This window comes from Suncus etruscus, chromosome 3, assembly GCF_024139225.1.
Source record: "Suncus etruscus isolate mSunEtr1 chromosome 3, mSunEtr1.pri.cur, whole genome shotgun sequence".
Classification (NCBI taxonomy): domain Eukaryota; kingdom Metazoa; phylum Chordata; class Mammalia; order Eulipotyphla; family Soricidae; genus Suncus; species Suncus etruscus.
The window spans coordinates 57,398,937-57,420,866 of record NC_064850.1 but is presented as its reverse complement, the minus strand read 5'-3'; the positions used below and the strand labels follow the sequence as shown (position 1 = coordinate 57,420,866).

General features: G+C 38.2%; 1 protein-coding gene across 1 annotated transcript; it reads right to left on the bottom strand.

Annotated features, from left to right (window-relative positions):
* Positions 1–18,846: 18,846 nt before the first annotated feature.
* LOC126004321 (zona pellucida sperm-binding protein 3-like) lies at positions 18,847–19,461 on the bottom strand (the record flags this gene model as incomplete). The annotated part of the gene is made up of 1 exon (XM_049770774.1): positions 18,847–19,461. A coding segment is annotated over one exon (615 nt), but the record flags the coding sequence as incomplete, so codon positions are not given.
* Between the last annotated feature and the right edge of the window lie 2,469 nt (positions 19,462–21,930).

The window sequence follows — 21,930 nt, the reverse complement described above, 5'->3', positions numbered from 1 at the left end:
CTATCTCCTTTCTTTTTTTCTTCTAGTAACTACCCCCCCCCCACACACACACAAACTTAAATGTTCTATTTCTTTTTATTTGATTTTATTTTGGGAGGGGTTGGGTCACAGCTGGCTGAGCTCAGGGATTAATCCTGGCTCTGTGCTCAGGAATCACTTACAGCCTTACACGCTGTACTATCCAGCCCCATAATGTTTATTTTTATACTAAGGTCACACCAATGCCATTAAATCATTAAATCAAGCCTTTAATTTTTTTTTTTTCTTTTTGGGTACTTCCCAGTGGAGTCCAGGGGACCATGTGGCGCAAGGAATTAAGCCAGGGCTTCCTCTTGCAAAGAATGCACTCCAGCTGGTCTTGTTCTTTTGTTTCTCTGATTTTTGTATTTATTTTTAATTTTTGGGGGAGAGGGAGCCCACTTGATAGTGCTTGAAGCTACTCCTGGCTCTGTGTTTGGGGATTGTGTCTGACACTGCTGGGAATTGGTCTCATGCTTTAACCCCCGGACTACCTCTCCACCCTCCCTGCCTGCCTTCTGGGATTTTTTAATACAGAAAAGCTTTCAGTTGCCAACATCATGATTTCAATTAAGTAATTTAGTTTGAATTCTTTAAAAAAAACTCATCTTTATAAATAAATCACACCATCAAATTTTGAGATCTACATATATAGGGAATGATTCTAAAGTGTCCATCTTGGTTGATTAGGGGAGGGTCAAGGAATTAATAATTTTGAAATGTCATTTGGATATGTCAAATTTAGGAAATTCATGTCTGGGTTTCAGAGCATCAAACAGAATTATAGATTCATCTGCTTAGGACAGTAGCTTTAACCAGGAGCAAATGAAGCCTCTAATATACATATGTGAGCTGTTTGGGGCTAGCAAACCAACTTTAAGAGGGAAACTATGCTTGAATTAAAAGTGCCATTTTTGATTTTTATATTATTTTTTGTTGTTGTTTGTGATGTTCATGGGTTACTCTTGGTTCTGCATTCTGAAATTACTTCTGACAGTGCTCAGGAGGCCATATGGGCATCCAACCTGGATCCTCCATGTGCAAGGCAAATGCCTTACTCATTGTACTATCACTTCACTCTGATTTTCATACTCTTAAGAAGGTTAAAGGAGGACAGGGAGGGAAAGAAATAAGAAGGGGGATTAAGAAGAGGTGGATGAAAGGTCAAAGGGTCAGGAGCCATGGGTTTTGGGACATGTATGATGCCAAGAAGGTGTGGTATATGGATGTATTTAGAGCACAGAACCAGCAATATTGTTAGTATGAGACCCAAATGATAACAACTAAAGTTAACAATGTGCTTTCCAGAAAGACAGTCTGAGAACAGAAGGGAACCTAGGAACATTGGTGAAGGGAAGTGGATGCTGTGGTAGGACTAATGTTGGAACATTGAATGCCTGAAAGTCAATGATGAGTGACTTTGAAATCATGGCACCTTAATAAATTTTTTTAAATGAACATTCTTTCCCCAATAAAAGAAAGTTGAAAGTATCTTTAAGAATTGTTAGCATATTATTAGGCTATGCATGCTTTTGTTTTATATATGGAGGTAAAACTCCTTAAGAAAGCTATTTTTCCAGGGTCAATGGATATATGTCTACTACATAAATATCATGGTCTGACATGCAGTCATTTACATATTCATAGAGTTGGACAGAATCTTTTAAATTAGTCAGGTCAGGTACATACTAAATTATGGAGTCATTTGTACTTGGAATAGTATAGAAATAGCCTCTACACCTTTTCTTTGAATATTGGTAAAAAGTTCTTAAAATTAGTTTTGTTCTATTTGAGGCTATATACAAAATGGTTCAGAGAAGTTAAGTAAAATAATATTGAGGGTTTTGTTTATGTTTTGGGGCAATACTTGGCTGTTTTCAAACTTTATTCATGGTTCTGAGTTCAGGGATCACTCCTGGAAGAGCTTAGAGGATCACATGGGTGCCAGATCAAACCAGTTAGCTACATGAAAGGCAAATGGTTTTCATCCTGTACTCTTTCCACAATATTTTGAATTATTTATAGAGGATAATGGGTTTCTCTAGGCAGCATTAAGGAACTATTGTTATTCATCTGATGGCCTTTCTCAGGGCTCTGTTGATAAGTGTAATAATTCTTTCTCTCCATATGAATAAAGAGTTAAAAAGGACATTCATCAAAATCCAAGAAAAGCAGATATGTTTTGCTTTCTTTTTTTAAAGAGGCAAAAAGTAGAACTTTTTTCCCCTAAGGAATTTTTGATTAAGTGGCATTTATAATAGGAAAACACTGTCTCTGGGACACGGGTCAGGTAAAACTAGGCTTAAGTAGATTTCAGGAAAGTGTTTAAGAAGAGATAGTAAAAGTATCTTTGAAAAATATATGCAGGAAGAAAGGAAAGGCAGGGATCCCTCCATTCAAGCAGATTTTCGCAAGGTTTGAGATTTTCCTATGAGGTTGCTTTTCTGACTATCCTATAGATGACTGAACTCAAGAGGGAAAAATTAATTGTTTAGTTTTGTTTGGCTTTGGTTTTTAGGCCACACCCAGCTGTGCTCTGGGCTTGTTCCTGGTGGTACTTTGGGTTGGCTGCACACAAGGCCAACACCCTACCTGCTATACTATCACTCCAAATCCCATTTTTTCTAGAATTACAGAACTGCAAGAATGTTTCCATTAGTCTTATAAATATATGGCATCATCTTTCATTCTGGCTTTAATGGGAGTTGAGATGCTTGTTTGCTGGTGCAACCATGTATTTTATAATAGTTTGTTCACAAGGGTAGCTAATGCATTTCATTGATGAAAACTTCTGTAAACTTTACTTGGTTTTAGTTTTCTAATCCTTCTAATCCTTCAGATAGTGCCTCTGCTAGTAAATCATAGCTAGGAGTTGTTATCTCCATTGAGACAGTTACTGATTTGTAGATATGATAACTCAGCATTCTGTCAACTTGTTTTGAGTCTAGTTCCCTTTTATTTTTTGGTCTTTGGGCCACACCCGGTGACACTCAGAGGTAACTCTTGGCTATTTGAGTTCAGAAATCGCTCCTGGCTTAAGAGACCTTATGGGATGCCGGGGATCAAACTGCAGTCTTTCCTAGTTTAGTGCGTGCAAGGCTAATGCCCTACCGCTTGTGCCACCATTCCAGCCCAAGTCCAGTCCCTTTATTTTATTTTTTTAGATGATAAAGCTGAAACCTTAGAAAGATAAAGAATTTTATTCTAAGTCAAATAGACAATTAGAGCTATGGAGCCCAGACTTCTGACCTGAAGTTCTTCCTGTTTTCACACATGGAGCCCAGACTTCTGACATGAAGTTCTTGTTTTCACACTTCAGTTTATGAGTTTATTTTTCTTGGTTTTGTTTGTTTGTTTATTTGGGGATAGCATTCAGCAGAGCTTAGGACATACTCCTGTTTGAGTGCTGGAGTATCATGCAAGACAAGCATTTTAAACCCCAGATTATCTCTTTTTGGGGGTCACACCCAGCAGCGCTCAGGGGTCACTCTTGGCTCTGTGCTCAGAAATCACTTTTGGCAGGCTCAGGGGACAATATGGGATACCAGGGATCTAACCTGGGTTGGCTGCTGCAAGGCTCTATTCACTATGCTATCATTCCATGTCCCTTCGCCCCGTTATTTTTATCCTTAGTGATTATGGAAATATCTCTTCAGAGATGTCAAGTTGTTGTCATCTTTTGTATTACTTATTGAGAAACTGGTTCAGTTCCTAAGTCCAGATATATGATTTATGGTTATTAAAAACAAAGCACTAGCATATTGAAAGTATGATTATATGTGAAAACAGAAAAATGCAGCGGTAACTAACCCTAGAAATTTGGTGTATAGTTAACTGTGTTTTAGTTATGATCCCTGCATAAATTGTCTTACCTCATGGCATCTAAGTTCCTCAAGGAATAGAAATCCTAATAGCTACTTAAATCTCCCATAAGGGATAGTCTGATGATCAAACAAGATAATAAAGATGAGAACATGTTATAAAAGTGTAATATACTTCACAATATAACAAGCTAATTTACTTCCAAAAGATCATCTGGATTTATGCCAATATGATTAGATTGACCAAGTAATAAGCCTATAAGGAGATAACCAAGTTATTTGCTTTGGGAGTTCTTGGCACACTGACTTCCAGATCCTGATGACTTTAAAGGTGTGGTGCTAAAAATTAAATATCTTATTTAATTTTCAAGGCAATTCTAATGAACTCAGTGGTGTAACTCTCAAAGAGCAATGATTGCTGCTAATTAATATTATGCCCAATTTTGTACCAGGCTAAGTAAGGAGGGTTTGATTCATTTCCATTGCACACAGTGTTCTAATTTGGCAAACAAGAACACAGTGACTGCTAAAAAATTGATATGTGAAGCTTTTCTACTAATTTTAAGGAACACATATGCTGTTTGCACAGCTGTTGTGTCATATTACTTTTATTGGAGGCAAAAAATGACTTTTAAATTCCTGCAGTAGCAATAATGACAAAAACTAGCTATAATATATTGGCCTATTTCATGTCAATCAGGTGTAAGGATTTTACATCCATTATTTCAAATTCTCAAAGCAATTCCATGAAAAGCAAAGATTGTCAGACCTATTTTATGTAATAATACCCTTATAGAAAATATTATAATTTGAATCTCTTTGTTTCCATTTGTGCTTTGGCAGGTATGCTTGTTCTTTTGTCTCACTCCTCACAAAAATGCATGGTTAAGCAGAGACAAATGCTATTCATTGCAACTAGCAGACAAACTCAGTTAAATAAATTACTCAGATATCAGAATCAGATCTATGATGGGGACTTTAATCTCACTAGCGTATGGTTTCTTTGGACCAATAGTTTCCACACTAAATCAAAAATTCTGTATAAGCATGTGCTGGGATATAGGGAGAAAAAACCTTTTGTGATTATGGATGGATCCAAATCAGAACCATCTTGAGAGTTTTGAAAGAATTCATCTTTTTGTTTTTCTACCTTGCCCAATATGCTTATATTACTTAGCACATCTTTAAATAGTTAAAATAATCCTTAAAGTCTTCTATTATCTATTTAATTTCTTCTATAATTCTATAAAACTAATTCATCCATAATACTTCATTTTAGTATAAAAAAGCAACTCTCTGAAAAGAAAGAAACTGAATGAAGATGTTGGAGAAGAAATATATGAGAAGCAACAGGGGTCAAGGAGATTCAGTACATTGGTGGTGTTAGGGAAGGACAAAACTAAATATCCAAACCATAGACACCCACACTTTAACAACCATGAAACCCAAACTTTAACAACCAAACATGAAAGGAAGCCATCAAGATGGCAGGCTGGTAGAGAAAGCATAGGAAATGAAACCTGGGAACATTGATGGAGGAAAGTTGACTCTGGTTGCTGGATTGGTGCTGGAAATATGTATGTCTAAAACCCAACTGTGAGTAACTGTAAATCACAGTGTTTTAATAAAAAAACTAAATTAAAAAAATAAAAGTAAAGTAAACCAAACCAAACAAACAACTTTCCTCTGCTCTCTGTCTAGAACAATCAATGTCAGTCAGTTCCTTATGTACAGTGAGCAGTTTACTTTGTTTATAGACATTTAACTTGCCTGATGGTTATTTATAATTAGTTTCTTATTCCTGCTTTTCCACCTCAATAATAAATCAAATGATGTGTAGCATTTTGTCATAAAATCTCTTAGGATGCCAGAGATTTTCATTTTCAACTGCTAAAGGACACAGTAATATAAAATTGAAATTATGCAATTGGTCATTGATAGAGAATTAAAGAAATAATTGAATTATATTAAAATCATATCTCTATGTGCTTCAACTAGGTAAACTGGCCATTATTTTTAGGGTAATCTGTTTGGTATCAGTCACTAAAAGCATATTTAACAAATTATTATAATATTTTATGAACACCATAAAATATTATAACAAATATTAACAAAAATAAAAAATTAAAAACTAAACTTTATAAATGTTTTTTGATTTTATTCATTTGCTTATTAATAAAAAGGAATTAAGTATGTACTATAAGTGAGTCCAAAATTATTTTGTTTAGAGGAGTAAAATATATTGAATATAGACTCCAGGGGATTTATCTGAAGTTACATAGTTCAATGTCTATGGTTACCGTGGTTATTTCATCACTCAGTTTATAAGGCAATATTGTACATGTTTTATGTGCCTTATAAATGTTTAAAGGTCATTTAGGTTATTAATTAATTATTGTATACTTGTTTACTCTATTGACAAGCTACTCAGATATATGTTACTGTGTAGAAAATATTAACTAATGGTTTATTTTTCTTTGTTTATGGTTTGTCATTTTTTTAAAATGGGAAGAGACCACTAATTTTGAGGTTTTTGGTTTGTTATTATTATTTTATTTATTTATTTATTTATATTTTTTGTGTGCCAGAGATCAAGCCCAGAACTACATAGAAGGTAAGGTAAATATTGTGCTGCTGAGACACTTCTCAAATCCCAGGAAAATGGAAGAATTTAGGGGGGAAATTGATATTAAAAAGTTTGGTGAGGTCCAGAGCAAAAGAATAATGGGGAGGGTTTTTGTCTTGTATACAACCAGGTTTGGGTCCCCAGAGTCTGACATGGTACCCAAGCTCTGCCAGGAATGATTCTCTGAGTACAAAGCCATAACTAAGCCCTGAGCACTGTTGAGTGTTAGTCAAAATTAATTTTAAAAAGTTTAGTGAGATGTAACTTAAAAAACAAACAAACAAAAAAAACCCCAAGTGTTTGAAAGCTTAAAGATTTTAGGTTAGGTGGTGTAACTGGGTCAAATTAAGCAGGAGAAGATGTGGAAATAGAGCTGCCCAAATTTATTCAGCTACTCTGGTCCAAAGAATTATGACCCTACTTACATCTGATTGCTAAATAAAAGTCAGAAATCTAAAAAACCAAACCAAAACAAAACAAAAAAACAAGCAGGCCATTTTGTGGCCAATATGTTTTATTTTGGATATAAAATTAATGATAGTTAAACATGAAAATCTCTTTCATTTTGGTTTATTTTTCCTTTCTTTTTGAGCCACTCTAGCAGTGCTAGGGTTTAACCCTGGTTCTGAACTCAGAGATCACTCTTGTCAGGCTTGGGGATGATATAGGGATAATGGAAATCTAATCTGGGTGGATTGTGTCCACGGCAAGCACCCTACTGTACTCCAGCCTCTAAAATTCTTTGTATTTACTATGTCCTTTTTGATACTTGGGTTTTGTTTTACTGAAGAATTTGATTGATTTTCAATTGAGAATTTTATTATTGAAATATAAAAAAAACTTATGATTATAAATTCTTCTTTATGAAAATTATTGTTTGACAACTATGTTAATAATTCAGGCAGGATTATATGTTAATATAATATGCTAATTATATGCTAATACCAGTGTGTGAAAGTTCAAGTAAGCAAAAGGACATTTGTATCTAACCAAAGTAGGTCCCCCACTAAATACTTAAATATGAAGAAAAAAATAATACCTTTATAATAAAAAATAACCCTGAAAGAAGAACTTTATGGCAATTAAAGTGAATATTCTCAATAGGGTGAATTAGCACCAATCCTCATGATAAGATCATTAAGAAGAACATGGTGCTGATGTTCCTGCCAAAAATGTGGGAATTTAACTTAACCATAAAAAGCAGCAGACTATCCTCAAAGGAGTATCCTTTTTGAAAATAATTTTATTTAGTGACATGAGAAATTGAGGGAAAGTTCCATGGGACAGGAGCTGAAAGAACTGAATCAATGCTCAGTCTGGAACTTTTTTTCCTGTTACAAGGACATTATTAGAATAATAAATGTTTGGAATTCAGAAAGGTCTATGGAAAACATATGGCAGTGATGAACCACTGATAATGCCCTGAGTTTGATCTTTGTACCTGAGCTACATAAGACACACACTGTGAATTCAATATTTAAGGGTGAAGGAGCATTATGTCCAATTATGTCTGCAACATATAGTCAAATAGTTTAGAAAAAATCAGGGAGAGAAAGAGAGGATAAAGCAAAAATAAACTATTAACATATTATTTGGATGAAAAGTATACAGGAAATCTTTGTACTATTCTTCCAGCTTTATGGACAGTATGAGATTAGACAAAGATGTAAATTTAGAAACAATCCCCACCGAGAATCAAAGTTCTATACAAAGTTTGCAGCTGGAAGCAGAACTCTTAAATGTCCTTTGTCACCTCTGTGACAAGCTACACAAAGACTTGGCATCTCCACCTTCCCCTGATTTTTGTTCTCTCCTTTAGATCTATAAATACAGCTACCATTGCTACAGTTCTTAGCTTCCCTCCTTAGAAGTTATTGTTTGTGGGTGTATGTGTGGGTGTTGCTTTTCGGAAGCACCTCCAGTGTTCACTTCAGTTTACAGTGTTTTTTTTTTCAGAGAGGGTCATCCTTAATTTCAAGTTTGGGGGTATATCTTTCAAATATTAAGTATATCTTTAGCCTCCCCTCTTCCAGGTGGACTTAATTCATGGCAGGCCTAGTTCTAACTCAGCTGCTGTTAGTCAGACCTCTAGTTTCTTCCAGTTCTGAAAATTTTTAATTTTTACATTGGGAAAAAAAACCATTTTTCCATGCTTTTATTTTTGGTTGTGGTTTTGTTCTGTGACTTTGCAAGGCTTCTCCTTCAATCCCATCTACAATAGACACGTTACCCTGAAAGTAAATGCTCTCAGTGAACAAATGTGCCACCTGCAAAAGCTCTTGAATGACACGGAGCTTTTTCATTTTCATGGGCTTGCTGTAAGCCCAGTAGTCCTACTACAGGATCTAAGTAGCCTTGTATCTGCAGCTGTGTAGAGGAGCGACACAGGAGAAGTCATTGGCACCCTTGTCTTTTCTCCCATAAAAGGAAAGAATTGCTGGGTAAGCCAGTGCAATAGCGGAGAATGCAACAAATTGATTTTTTGACAGGATTACAGAGGAGAATGATGTGCGAGTGGGTGGAATTGCTGAGCAAAATGAGAGACGGAAGATAATAAATGGGCAGGAGAGAGCGGGATGTGAAATTACCTCCAAATAAATTAGCAGAGCTAAGATGCTGTGCCTGAAATTGCTTGGCGGGAGGCAAAACCATATTTGTGCGGATTTTCAGATATAAGTAGGGGGAGCAGTTGGAAATTTGAAATGTAAGGTTTTTCTGTTATGACAAGGAACCACTGTGGAAAACAGAATATGGCAGGCGGCAAATGCTATCTTGTGGGACACAGGACTTGAGCCTGAGAAGTGTGATGGGAAGGTCTCTGCTTTGTGTTGACTTACAGTGCTGGGATCCAACTCAGGGCCCGACACATTCAGAAAAAGTGTTCTACTACTGAGCTACATGCCCAGCCGCAAACACTACTTTTCTTCCTGTAAATTGTTTTCTCATTAACTCACCACTGACTGACAATATTGTGGAACTTCAAATGGTTAGCTTTTCTATGTAATTTTTACCATTCCCATCACCAAAATGATTCTTGTGTTCATTCCTTCCTATCTTTCTCCTTTCCTCTGAGAAGACCACCAAGGTCAGCAAATTTGATGTGCTGTTGGCTTTCTCTAGGAAGCCTATTCCTCATGTGAGTGTGCTGTATGGTCATTGATGTCCCTTTATCGCTTATTTCAATTAGAAGGATCACTTCCTGTCCTATCACTTGTGTCTTACAAGGCCCAATTTCAACTTTAGTTTTATTTTAAATTTTTTAATTACTTTATTAAACACCATAGTTATAAGATTGTTCATAGTTTTTCTTTTCACAAATACAAGGTTGTTCATGATGGAGTTTCAGTTATACAATGCACAACACCCTTCACTAGTGCACATTATCTTTCTACTACTAGTGTCTCCAGTTTTACTCTTGTCCTCTCCCCTTACTGCCTCTGGGTGACATTTCTCTCTCTCTTTCTTCTCTCTCTCTTTCTCTCTCTCTCTTTTCTTTCTCTCTCCCTCTTCCTCTCCCTTTCTTATTTTCCCCCATTTTAGACACTGATTTTCAATACTGTTACTAAGGGGTATCATGCCTATCACTTTATCTCTTTTCAGCACCCAGTTCTTGTCCAGAGTGATCATTTCCAACTCTCATTGTCATAGTGGTCCCTTCTATGACCTAACTGCACTCTCCCACAATTTTGGTTTTATTTTCATCGAGTAATAATATTCCATTGAGTACATAGATCACAGCTTTTGAAGTCCATGATGGTGATGGAATTGTAAGTATTGTGAATAATACTGCGATGAACTTAGGGGTGCAGACATCTTTATAAGTTATCTGTTATTGGAAGGTAGCCTCCCAAGTAATGCTCAGGAGACTTTTGTGACCCCATTTGTGACTTTTGCTCAAATGAGACTGGAAATATCATGTAGAGCCCCCAAAACTTAATGATGCTTAGGCAGGAACTGCAGTTGTAGGATACCCCAGGACTGTACCCAGTGATGCTAATGAACCAGGTGGTGCCAGGAATTGAACCTGGTTCAGGCTCCTAGCTTACACTCTAACTGCTGCACTATTCCTGCCCCAAGAACATATATGTTTTATTTTTTATTTGAAGCACCATCATATACATTGGCTTTAATAATAGGATTTTGTACTTTATAGTGTTCCCGCACTACCACTTTTGCCAGAGAGAGCAATACTTTTTTAGTGTTTTGGCCACACCTACCAGTGCTCAGGGCTTACTCCTGTTGCTGTGCTCAGAAATTACTCTTGGCAGGCTCGGGGGAACCATATGAAATGCTGGGGATCAAATCCGGGTCAGCCACGTGCAAAGCAAATGCCCTAATTACTGTGCTGTTGCTCCAGACCCAGATTATCAATTCTTGATAAGAAAATGTGAGTGATAAAGAAAGGAGAACAAATGGGTGAGATAAGCTTTTCTCTGGCCTTCGTAAAACTTGTGAGGGCTAAGATTCAGCAATGGGAAAAAAAAGTAAGACACAGCAGGACCAGAAGGGAAGGGGTGTTGTGTACTGGAGCTTTAGAAATCAGTTCCCAGCAAGAGTTTCCCAATACAGCCGCCGCTAGGAAGTCAGAAGCCCAAATATTTAGAAGTTGAGTTAATTCCACAAAATGGTATCAAGGAGGACCAGCTGGCACAGATGGGGTCACCATTTATGGCAGTAAGGGATCTGCCTCTGGCCCTGTTTTTTAGAATAAGAAAAACTATCCTCTTTCTGTTCTTTCTTGAAATGTCTCAGAAGTGATGCTATGAGAAGTGGTACAGGCTGAGGTAGTTACAGCTTTTTTCTTTGGGTGGGGGAGAAGGGCACACATGCAGTGATGCTCAGATTATACTCTTGTCTCTGTGCTTAGGGTTTACTCCTGTTGAGGCTGGGGCACAACTGGGGATTGAACTAAGATCAGTTTGTTCAATGCAAGAGTTCTACCTTTTTATCATCTCTTCTGCATCTTGAGGTTTGTTTTATGTTAGGAAAAGGTTCTTCTCTGGGTCTGTCAGAGATCCTGTTTATTATAGAGAACAGTTAATTTACTACTACTACTACTACTACTACTACTACTACTACTACTAGTTTGTTTTTGTGCCACACCCAGTGGTGCTCAGGGGTGACTCCTACTCTGCTCTCAGGAATTACTCTTGGTGGTGCTTAGCGGACCATATGGAATTCTGGGGATTGAACCCTAGGTTGACTGCATGCAAGAAAAATGTCCTACCTGCTGTCTATTGCTCTGGTCCCACAATGATGATTACTAATTTGTGAACCTCCAAAATATAACTTGAGTTTGAATCATTGATGTGTTCTCCTACTTTCAATCTCAGTTTTCTAGTCTATCAATAATATCAATGTCCTAAACTTGGAGTGAGGACTACATGAAAGGTAGGCTGTATCATGAATATTTTTGATCATCAATTTTTTTCTACAACCAATATGAGATTAGACATGGGAAACAGTAGTAAACAGTAGAAACAGTAATAAATATATATTTGTATAATGATTAAATGAATAAATGGGAGCTAAGTTTAACTCATAGGGTTTTGAGAACAAGAAACATGTGCCAAATGAGTAAAATCGTGCTGTATTGAGTGAGTACTCTGAAACTTTATCGTCAACACTCCAAGAGCCTGCTGACCTGAGCAGCTAATACCTATGCCCAGGAATCTATCTAGTGCAATCATTACCTTTATTTGTCTATTGGCTGCCCCTCCTATGTAATAAAGAACATGACTTTTACAATTGTTCTTTCCTCTTCCTGATCCTTTATTTTTTTATTCAGATATTCAAAGATCATTTTCTATCATATGTCTGTCTATCATCTATCTATCTATCTATCTATCTATCTATCTATCTATCTATCTATCTATCTATCTATCTATCTATCTATCATCTATCTATCTATCTATCTATCTATCTATCTATCTATCTATCTATCTATCTATCTATCTATCATCTATCTATCATCTATCATCTTATTCTATAGTCATCACCCATATTCCCTTATTTTATCTCCATAGTCTTTTTTTGTGTGTGTGGTTTTTGGGTCACACCCGGCAGTGCTCAGGGGTTATTCCTGGCTCCAGGCTCAGAAATTGCTCCTGGTAGGCACGGGGGACCATATGGGACACCGGGATTCGAATTGATGACCTCCTGCATGAAAGGCAAACGCCTTACCTCCATGCTATCTCTCCAGCCCCGATAGTCTTAAATATTATATAAAAGGTGACGATTCTCAGATTTACAGTTACTACATTTGTTCTTTCTAAAAATATATTGATTTTTTTTAGCAATACCCGACATTGCTTAGGAGTTACTATTAGCTCAGAACTTACACCTGGTGGGTACTTGGGGGACACTGTGGGTGCCAGGTCAACTGGATTTTATGTCTCCAAGCAAGCACCATCCCCACTATACTATTACCCTGGTCCCCAATTTCTTTTTTTTTTTTTTTTTTGGTTTTTGGGTCACACCTGGCAGTGCTCAGGGGTTACTCCTGGCTGTCTGCTCAGAAATAGCTCCTGGCAGGCACAGGGGACCATATGGGACACTGGGATTCGAACCGATGACCTTCTGCATGAAAGGCAAACGCCTTACCTTCATGCTATCTCTCCGGCCCCCGGTCCCCAATTTCTACATTTGACCTCTCTCTGAAACTTCATACATGCTGTTAACTACTTGATGTTCTATTCAGTGTCTGATTAGCATCTTGAGCATAGCATGTTCAAAACAGTACTATTGGCTCCACCCTCTTCCTACTTCTCTCTCTCACTGTACCCTGCTTCCCAATTTTCCCTTCTCGGGTCTGGCAACTCTAACTTTTTTCTTGTTCATAGCCCAAATTGTATGTTCATGTTTGATTCTTCTACTACTTAGTAATAAGAACCTGGTGAAATGACAGAGACTCATTTGACAGGGTAATTTAGAGGGAAGCCTGTGTAATATTTTGACCACACTCCAATTTCATTTAGTAAGAAATGACTCCCTTTTCCTATGCACACAGATAGTCCTAAATGATGCCCAAATTAAACTTAATTTTTGAAAGCCCTTCCTTTGGCTTTCGATTCTATATATTTCAGTTCTACATATTCCAGTGCACAGATTATTAGGTCATGACTCATTCCAGGATTCGAAACACACTGACCCTCCTTCTTTAGCTCCTCCCAATCACCTATTAGCAGACAATTTCAAGTGGGACTAGGGAGGAGTCTTGTCTCAAGGCCAGTCTCACTGTGATTCAGTGCTGATACATGTACCTCTTGGCTTCTTGTCCTCCCAAGTACAATGTAGCTTATTTAATCACCCTGGTTGGTGACCAAACACCATCTGGCTTCCATTTGAGGTTCAGTTGTACTCTGGTTGTCATGGTTAGCTTATCTTTTGAAGGATCACGGTATCTTTCTTAGGAACAGAACGAAACTATAAAATAGAAAACCTCCTCTGTCACTTTCACTCTAAAGATAAGCCTGTATAAGAAACTTTTCGTGGTTGGTGATTAAAATGTCAATCATAAAACCATTCTAAACTCAACCACATCTTTCCTTTATCCCTTCATCGTAGAATTTCTTGTCTACTTTTTCTTTTCATGAACCAGAACTCTGCAACTAAATCACAATGTGTGCCTCAATTTTCCCTGGACTTCTCATATTAGATTAAAACTAAGTGCCCACCAAATATTTAAAACACAGTCTCAGCATTTTACTATGATGAGAATGAATTTTAAAACTAACCTTCCACAGGAAAATTGGGGGATTTTTTTTTAACTCTCTTCTTCAAGGAAAATATTATCATGGAGATCAAGTATATTTGTCCTAACACTTTCTAAATTTGATAGACGTGTTTGGGAGCAACTTAGAGATCTGCTGATAGTACTTTAAAAAACCATAATTACATTAATACAACTGTGTTCACATCATCATGTGGTAGGTTAACTATTATGGGAGTCTCAACTTTAATTACCATTTTGTCTTTAAAAATAAACTTATAAGAGATGCTTCGCTTCTACCAAAAAAAAAAAGTGAGTAGATTTATGTTTCCTAATTTATAAGTGATCTTCTTCACATCAACCGTTCAAGAACATCTAGCTTGCTTAGAAAATTATTAAAAAAAATTTTTTTTTATGGTTTTGGGGCCACATCTGCAATGTTCAGGGGTTATTTCTGGTTCTGCCCTCAGGTATAACTACTGGCAGTTTAGAGGACCATATGACATGCCAGGAATTGAGACTGAACTGGCAGTCTGCAAAGTAATTGACCTATTTACTATATTATTTCTTTGGTCCCTACTAGACTATTCTTAAGAAGTTTTTTTCTGTTTTCTTGGAGCCGGGAGTCTAGCAGGAGGAAGTTTGGCAGGCCCCCGCCATGCCGGAGGCCTGCTTGACCAGGCCTAGTGGAGGTGCGGGACTTGGGTAACCCCAGCACCCCTCTACCGCCTTGCTCCAGATCTCCAGGGCTTTCCCGAGCCACATGCCTGGGCAAGTTGGTGAGTTGGGTCCCTTGGTGGAGCTTGAAGGTACCCTAGGCCTTCCCCCATTATCCATTCAGCTCCTTAGGAGGGTCTGGGTGGGGCCCTGAACTTCTGGCCTCCCAGCTTCATGAAGGATCTCTCCTTTCTTGGAGCCGGGAGTCTAGCAGGAGGAAGTTTGGCAGGCCCCCGCCATGCTGGAGGCCTGCTTGACCAGGCCTAGTAGAGGTGCGGGACTTGGGTAACCCCAGCACCCCTCTACCGCCTTGCTCCAGATCTCCAGGGCTTTCCCAGGCCACCTGCCTGGGCAAGCCGGTGAGTTGGGTCCCTTGGTGGAGCTTGAAGGTACCCTAGGCCTTCCCCCATTATCCATTCAGCTCCTTAGGGAGGGTCTGGGTGGGGCTCTGAACTTCTGGCCTCCCAGCTTCTTGAAGTCACTGGTAATCTCTGTCCAGTCTATATTTTCAGAATCGCTCAGGGCGATAGTCCCCGCGTGCACAAGAAACATTAATAGTACTCACACAAGAAACATTAAAAGTACTCACTATCATTGAATTATGTTTTTATGTATGCAGAATGTCCATTTTGTACTCTGCCCTTTTGTATACCCCTTCATAAGTTCATATTTCTCTTTAACTTCTTTAATTCCTATCATTATTACTCCTCATTTACCCTTTCTAACTTAAGTACTGTAGAGTCCTAAGTCACAGACAAAAGTGGTGCCCTGGAGTTAACACCCACCCAACTATTTTAAAAGGCATAAAAAAGACACTTATATGTTTTCAACACTTTATGGGTGTTTTCTTTGACGTCTATAAACTTTTGCTGAATATTTTCTTATACAGTGATGATTCCCCCCCCCCCCATGTTTTTTATCTTTTCTTTGTGAACTGCTCAATATGGAATTTGGTGTGAAAGAATCCCTCAGTTTAATACTTATGTTTGAACCAAGTCATGGGTCTTGTTGGAAATATTCTTATGCCCCCATATATCTGATAGCACCACGTGGCTTTATTTCTTGTTTGCTTAGGCACACTAAAATGAGAAAACACTATACATACCAATAGGTTCTTATCTAATAGAGATGGGAACACACAAATCTTGTAGTGCAATGAGACCTTACACCCTGAACATTGACATAAAGACCAGGCACAGGCCTCAGAAGAATGGGCATTCTCCATTCACCCCTTGATCTACAGAAGACATTTACAAAACATCCAAGGTTGTATATAACATCACCTGGTGGTATTCCTGTACCAGGAAGACCCTACAGCTGCTCTGACATCTATCTACTCAAAAGAAACATCCCTTAACACTGAGAAGACAACAAGAACAATGACCTGCTTACTGGACAGGGCTTGCTGCATTGCCCCTTAATTGTGAGGTTTGTCTATAACATCACCTGGAAGCAATCCTCTACCATGGAAGACCCCACCATTGCTCAGACATCGTCCTGCTCAAAAGAGACTTCCCTTAACACTGAGAAGACTTAACAACAACAACCTGCTTACAGGAAAGGGCTTCCTGCATTGCCCTTTCATGGTGAGGTGAAACGAGAAGACACTCCACATCATGACTTCAATGGAGGACATGCAGATTCCAGAATCTTTAATACAGAAACATGATACCAACAACAGAGACTGTGTGAAAAGTGTGTTGGCACTATGGACAATGTCTTTGATCGGACGATAACTTGCCTGAGGCCTAGAGCTGGTCTTATGCCAGGAAACTTCAGGGGTAGGATCTCTTTGTATTTAGGCCAAGGTTATTCCTTTCCATGCCTCTCATATTTTGGTGGGCCTATGCAAACAACAATTGCCACTCTAACAACGTTTTTACTGTGCTCCTTTGACTCTAATACTTAAAACGCACCCACTTAAAATTTGAGGTTAACTTAAGCTAATATTCATGTACATGGAAATGTAAAAAATACTATACCTCTAATGTTAAAGGAGTTACATAAGTTTGATGGCTTTAGATTGCCTTGTGCGCTGTTAAGAAATATTATAATGTGCTACAATCTGGGGACTTGAGGGACAAAATAATCGCACATGATTCTGTTTTATTTTATCTTAACATTCTTTGGCCAAAAGTTCAAAGTTAAGATATCAGCAAGGGGACTTCTTCTGAGAATTATGTTATGGGTGATTGTCCTTCCACTGTAACTTTACCTTGTCCTCTTTCTTTGCATCTTTTGTTCTCATAATTCAAAATAAAAAAATTAAAAAAAAGAAGTTTTTTTCTTATGTCTTATTACTATTAAGACCTTTAATTGATTTATATTTTAATAGAATTAAATTTCACACACATAGTAAATCCTTTATAAGAGACAATGAATTAGTTTAACATAAATAAGATATAGTTGTTGTCCTCAAATAGTCTTATAATATTGGATAGAAACTAAGCTTGGAATATTATAGTTTATAATATTAGGAGTGAGAGACATCTTCCTAAGTGTCCATGAAGCCTAGGTGTTGCTCCTGGTGAATTCCAGTGGGATGGTTCAATGCTTGGGCCTGGTAATACAGAGATGCTCTGTGCAGCTCTGCTGGGGGACCTCAGGACTACACCTGGGAAAGCTCAGGGGGTCAAGATGATTTGGGTCAAACTCAGTTCTTGTATATGTGAGGTGTGCACATATAGGGTGGTTCCTGAACTGTCTCCCAGCCCCTAGTGAATGGATTTTTAAACCTTAGTCCAACTTAACAGGCTTTTCTAACCTTATTCCTGCATTGATTCTTTCACACACTCTCTCCTGATGCCTAAAATATTGAAATTAAATTAAATTAAATCAAAATATTACTTTCTCCAAGCAGTCTTTGTGTTGATGAATTTTTACCTAGGTCAATATTTTTTCTGACCCATTTATCCAGCCCTTTTCTTTACGATCTATTCAAATTATTCCTTTTATTTTCTACTGTTTCCCTTTATGTCTCCTCTTCATAGGTCTCTCCCTACTCTTTGATGACATGCAGTGCTTTTCTAAGTCAGCTTGGTAATCATGTATTTTTTTTGGGGGGGGGTAGGCAATTGCTTTTGGGCCATACCCAGAAGAGTTCAGAACTTAGCCTTGGATATGTGCTCAGGAATGATCCCTCGTGGTGCTTTTGGGGAGGGGGATCCCTGCGAGGTTCTGGGGATTTGAATCAGGGTCAGAGCCACGACAGCCACATACAGGCGAGTGTCTTCTCTCCTGCCCTATTGCTCTGGCCCATCATCATGTATATTACCTTTCTAAGTAAATGTGACTTCCTGGAGGTCAGGGACTTGGACTTGATCTTTTTGTTTGTTTATTTGGTTTTTGGGACATACCCAGTGACACTCAGGGGTTACTCCTGACTATGTGATCAGAAATCACTTCTGGCTTGGGGGACCATTTGGGATGCCGGGGATCAAATCTCCATCTGTCCTAGGTTAGCACATGCAAGGCAAATGCCCTACAGCCTGTGCCACTGCTCTGGCCCCTGGACTTGCTCTTTTTGACTTATCTTTTAGTGAAGGTAAAACTAATAACTTGTTAAATCTTTCTTTCTTGTCTTCTTGTCTGGATTTTGAATCTCAGAAGCTCTTAATTGATTTGTACTGAACAAAAATTTATACGTTCATTAATAAAATATAAGTACTAAAAAACAAATTCTGCCCAGGATAATCTCTTCATTGAAATTTCCACTTAACAACAGATGAGTGGCTAAAGAAACTGTGGTACATCTACACAATGGAATACTATGCAGCTGTTAGAAGAAATGAAGTTATAAAATTTGCTATACATGGATGGATTTGGAGACTATTATGTTGAGTGAAATAAGTAAGAGGGAGAGAAATAAGCACAGAGTGGTCTCACTTGTATGTGATATTTATGAAAAATAAAAGACAGTATAACAATATTTTTTTTTTCACTTTCTTCTTTTATTAGGAAGCAGAGGCAGGATGTGGCACAGCAGGGGACATGGGTCGTGCCCTGCTGAGGGTCAGAACAAGGGCAGCCAGAATGACAGAGGCCAGGGCAGCCAGGCCAAGGGCCAGAGCCAGGGAGCCATGCAGAGAGGGGTCCTCGCCGTGGTCCCCAGCCCTGCCCAAGAAGATGAGAGGGCCCAAGGTGACGTCAGCCTCCTGAGTCACGTGTCTTCGAGTGCGGCTAATCGGGTCCTGCTGCCACATTGGTCCTGTCATGTTTTCAGGGAACACTGGGGCCCCGCAGTCCCCCACAGTGCAACAGTCACAGATATTCTCAAAGCCCTCTACTGGGGACCAGCTGCGAGAAGCTTTATTGAAGGAACAGGCCTTGTGCTGGGGATCAGGGTCCCGGTCAGCGGGGATGGCCTTCAGGTGGCAGGTGATATACACTGTATTCCTGGAGTCGTTAGCAAAGTAGAACACATCCACAGTGAAACGAAGCTTCTCAGGTCCGGGTCTGGGGGCTTGGAAGGCTGAAGAGGCATCTGACAGCCCATCCACAAGACAGCCATGGGAGTCCACGATGATGTGGGATGGGGAACCCCACTGGTCAGGTGTAGGTGTGGCCACACAGTATAACAATAACACCCAGAGACAATAAAGATGAGGGCTGGAAGGACCAGCCCATAATAGCAAACTTATCATAAAGAGTGGCAAATGCAGTTAGAAAAATAACTACACTAACAGCTACCATAACAATGATAAAAAGAGAAATACAATGCCTGTTTTAAAAACAGGCGGGGGGGGGGGGAGTAGGAAATGGAAAGGACAATGGTTGTGGGAAAGTTTCATTGGTGAAGGAGTGTGTGCATTTTATGGTTGAAATTCAATTATGAACATGTTTGTGGCCAATGTGCTTAAATAAATAAATTATTTAGAAATTAAAAATAAAATATTTCCACTTAAGAAAATTTAATTTTGTTTGTTTGGTTTTGGTTTTGGGCCCACACCCATCAATCCTCAGGGATTTCTCTTGGTTTTGTACTCAGGTATTTCTCCTAGTACTACTCAGTGGACCATGTAGGATGTTGGGGATCAAACCTGGGTTTGCAGTGTGCAAGGCAAACAAACACACGACTCACTCTACTATGACTTTGGTCCCCAAAAGACCATTTTACCATGCTATGAAATTCTAAAGCATTCTCCTTTCCTGGTCGGACTAAGATCATTTTCTAGACTATTTAGACAAGATTGAGTTTTGAACTCCAGTTCTTTTAAAAACACTTGTTTTTGTTCTTTTGGGCTTGCACATCATACTTCTCTGTCCCAGTATCAGGCACTATGATATAGTTGACAGTGTCTATGATTCTGGACCCATTACTTGCCATGTTCCTTGTTTGACTCTAGTCACATTGAAGAGTGGATTTCTTTAGAATTTGACTTTAGGAGACAGCAAATGCACTCTGCAGTTGTAGTTTTTTTTTTAAAATCTTTGTCATTCTTAGCTAATTTTTGGTATATCCTTGACATCAAGTTGACTGCAGAGGGCTTCTTCTAAAAATTGCACAGAGCTTGGGGCTTTTACCAAACCAAGAACTTGGTTTGTGTTGCTAAGGTCATTTGAGTTGAAGTGTGATATTTTTAAGGAAAAAGAAAGATCACTAACAATGGGCAATGCTAAGAAGAAAAGTTAATAAACAACCCTGGAGCTAGAGAGTTAGATCACTGGACTGAGGAACATGCTTGACATGCAGAAGGCCCTGAGTTCAATACACATGGTGCCTCTCACACTGCCAGGAGTAACCCTTGAGCACTGAGCCAGAAATAACTCCTGAGCACTGCCAGTTGTGACCCCCAAACCAAATAAAACAAACAAAAGCCTATGAAAAGACAGTCTAACAGTAAATAAAAACAGCTGAGATGTTGAGAGAGAAGAACAATTTATCAGTGTTAATATATGTTGATTGTTTGATCGATACTCGATAACTTATCATTTCTCCTGCAAAAGTGTTTCTCACATGAATAAAAATCCCTGTGGTGCACTTTGACTAGGAGAAAAAATTTTTTTAATCTTTTAGGTGCCAGAATTTTTTGTAGACGTATTGTTTTGTTTCAGTTGAACATTGTGTTACAGAAGAAGTCATCTCTGTTTTAGAATCTGACCCTCCTGAAAACCTGACCTTCTGAAACATGCATCCCTGGTAAGTGAAACAAAACAAATAAAATTAATCTTTGAGAGCTCTGAGGGGCTGTAACAAAAGGAAGTCCCCTAAGTAGAAATAAAACCAGAACAGACTCTGCCCATTAAAAAATAAACAAACAAAAACCTCAGATGACCACAATTGTTGAAGCCAGCTGAAGGGTTTCTTTTCATGTTTCAGCAAGACTTGTTCTGTCTTGTATAATGTCTTTAAAGTAAAAGAAATAAAATCATAGGGAAGCTGGGCTTACCTATAAATCAAGAGGTGCTTTTTTACAAATGATGCAACAGTATTCACTGGCCAACCAGATAGATCTACCATAAAAATATTGTAATTTTCTTGAGTTTATTTGATCAAGAAAAAGACTTGGTAATATAAAGAGATGTTAAAAAAGATTATTATATTAAAATAATTTTTATATTGTCATTGTTTATCTATAATGGTAAAATATATTCCAGTATTGATCACTATATCTTCTCAACTATCTCCTCAAGTCATTCATAAGCTCATTGAACATTTTTAGGCCACTTTCTTTTCTTGTATATTTTATAATGTATAGTACTTAATAAAAAGTAGGGGCCGGAGAGAGATCACGTGGAGGCAAGGCATTTGCCTCACATACAGAAGGACGGTGGTTCGAATCAAGACATCCTATATGGTTCGCTGAGCCTACCAGGAGTGATTTCTGAGCATAGAGCCAGGAATAACCTCTGAGCACCACTGAGTGTGCCCCCCCCATGTAATATTTTTTATTTTAGTCAAGTGGATAAATTAAAATATGATTTATATCCTACTTCAATTATCAATTCACAGAGAATAAGGACATAATTAATATATTTTGTCTAATTTGAATTAACTTTAATGCATACCAAGGGCCTAATCTATGTGTATTAATATG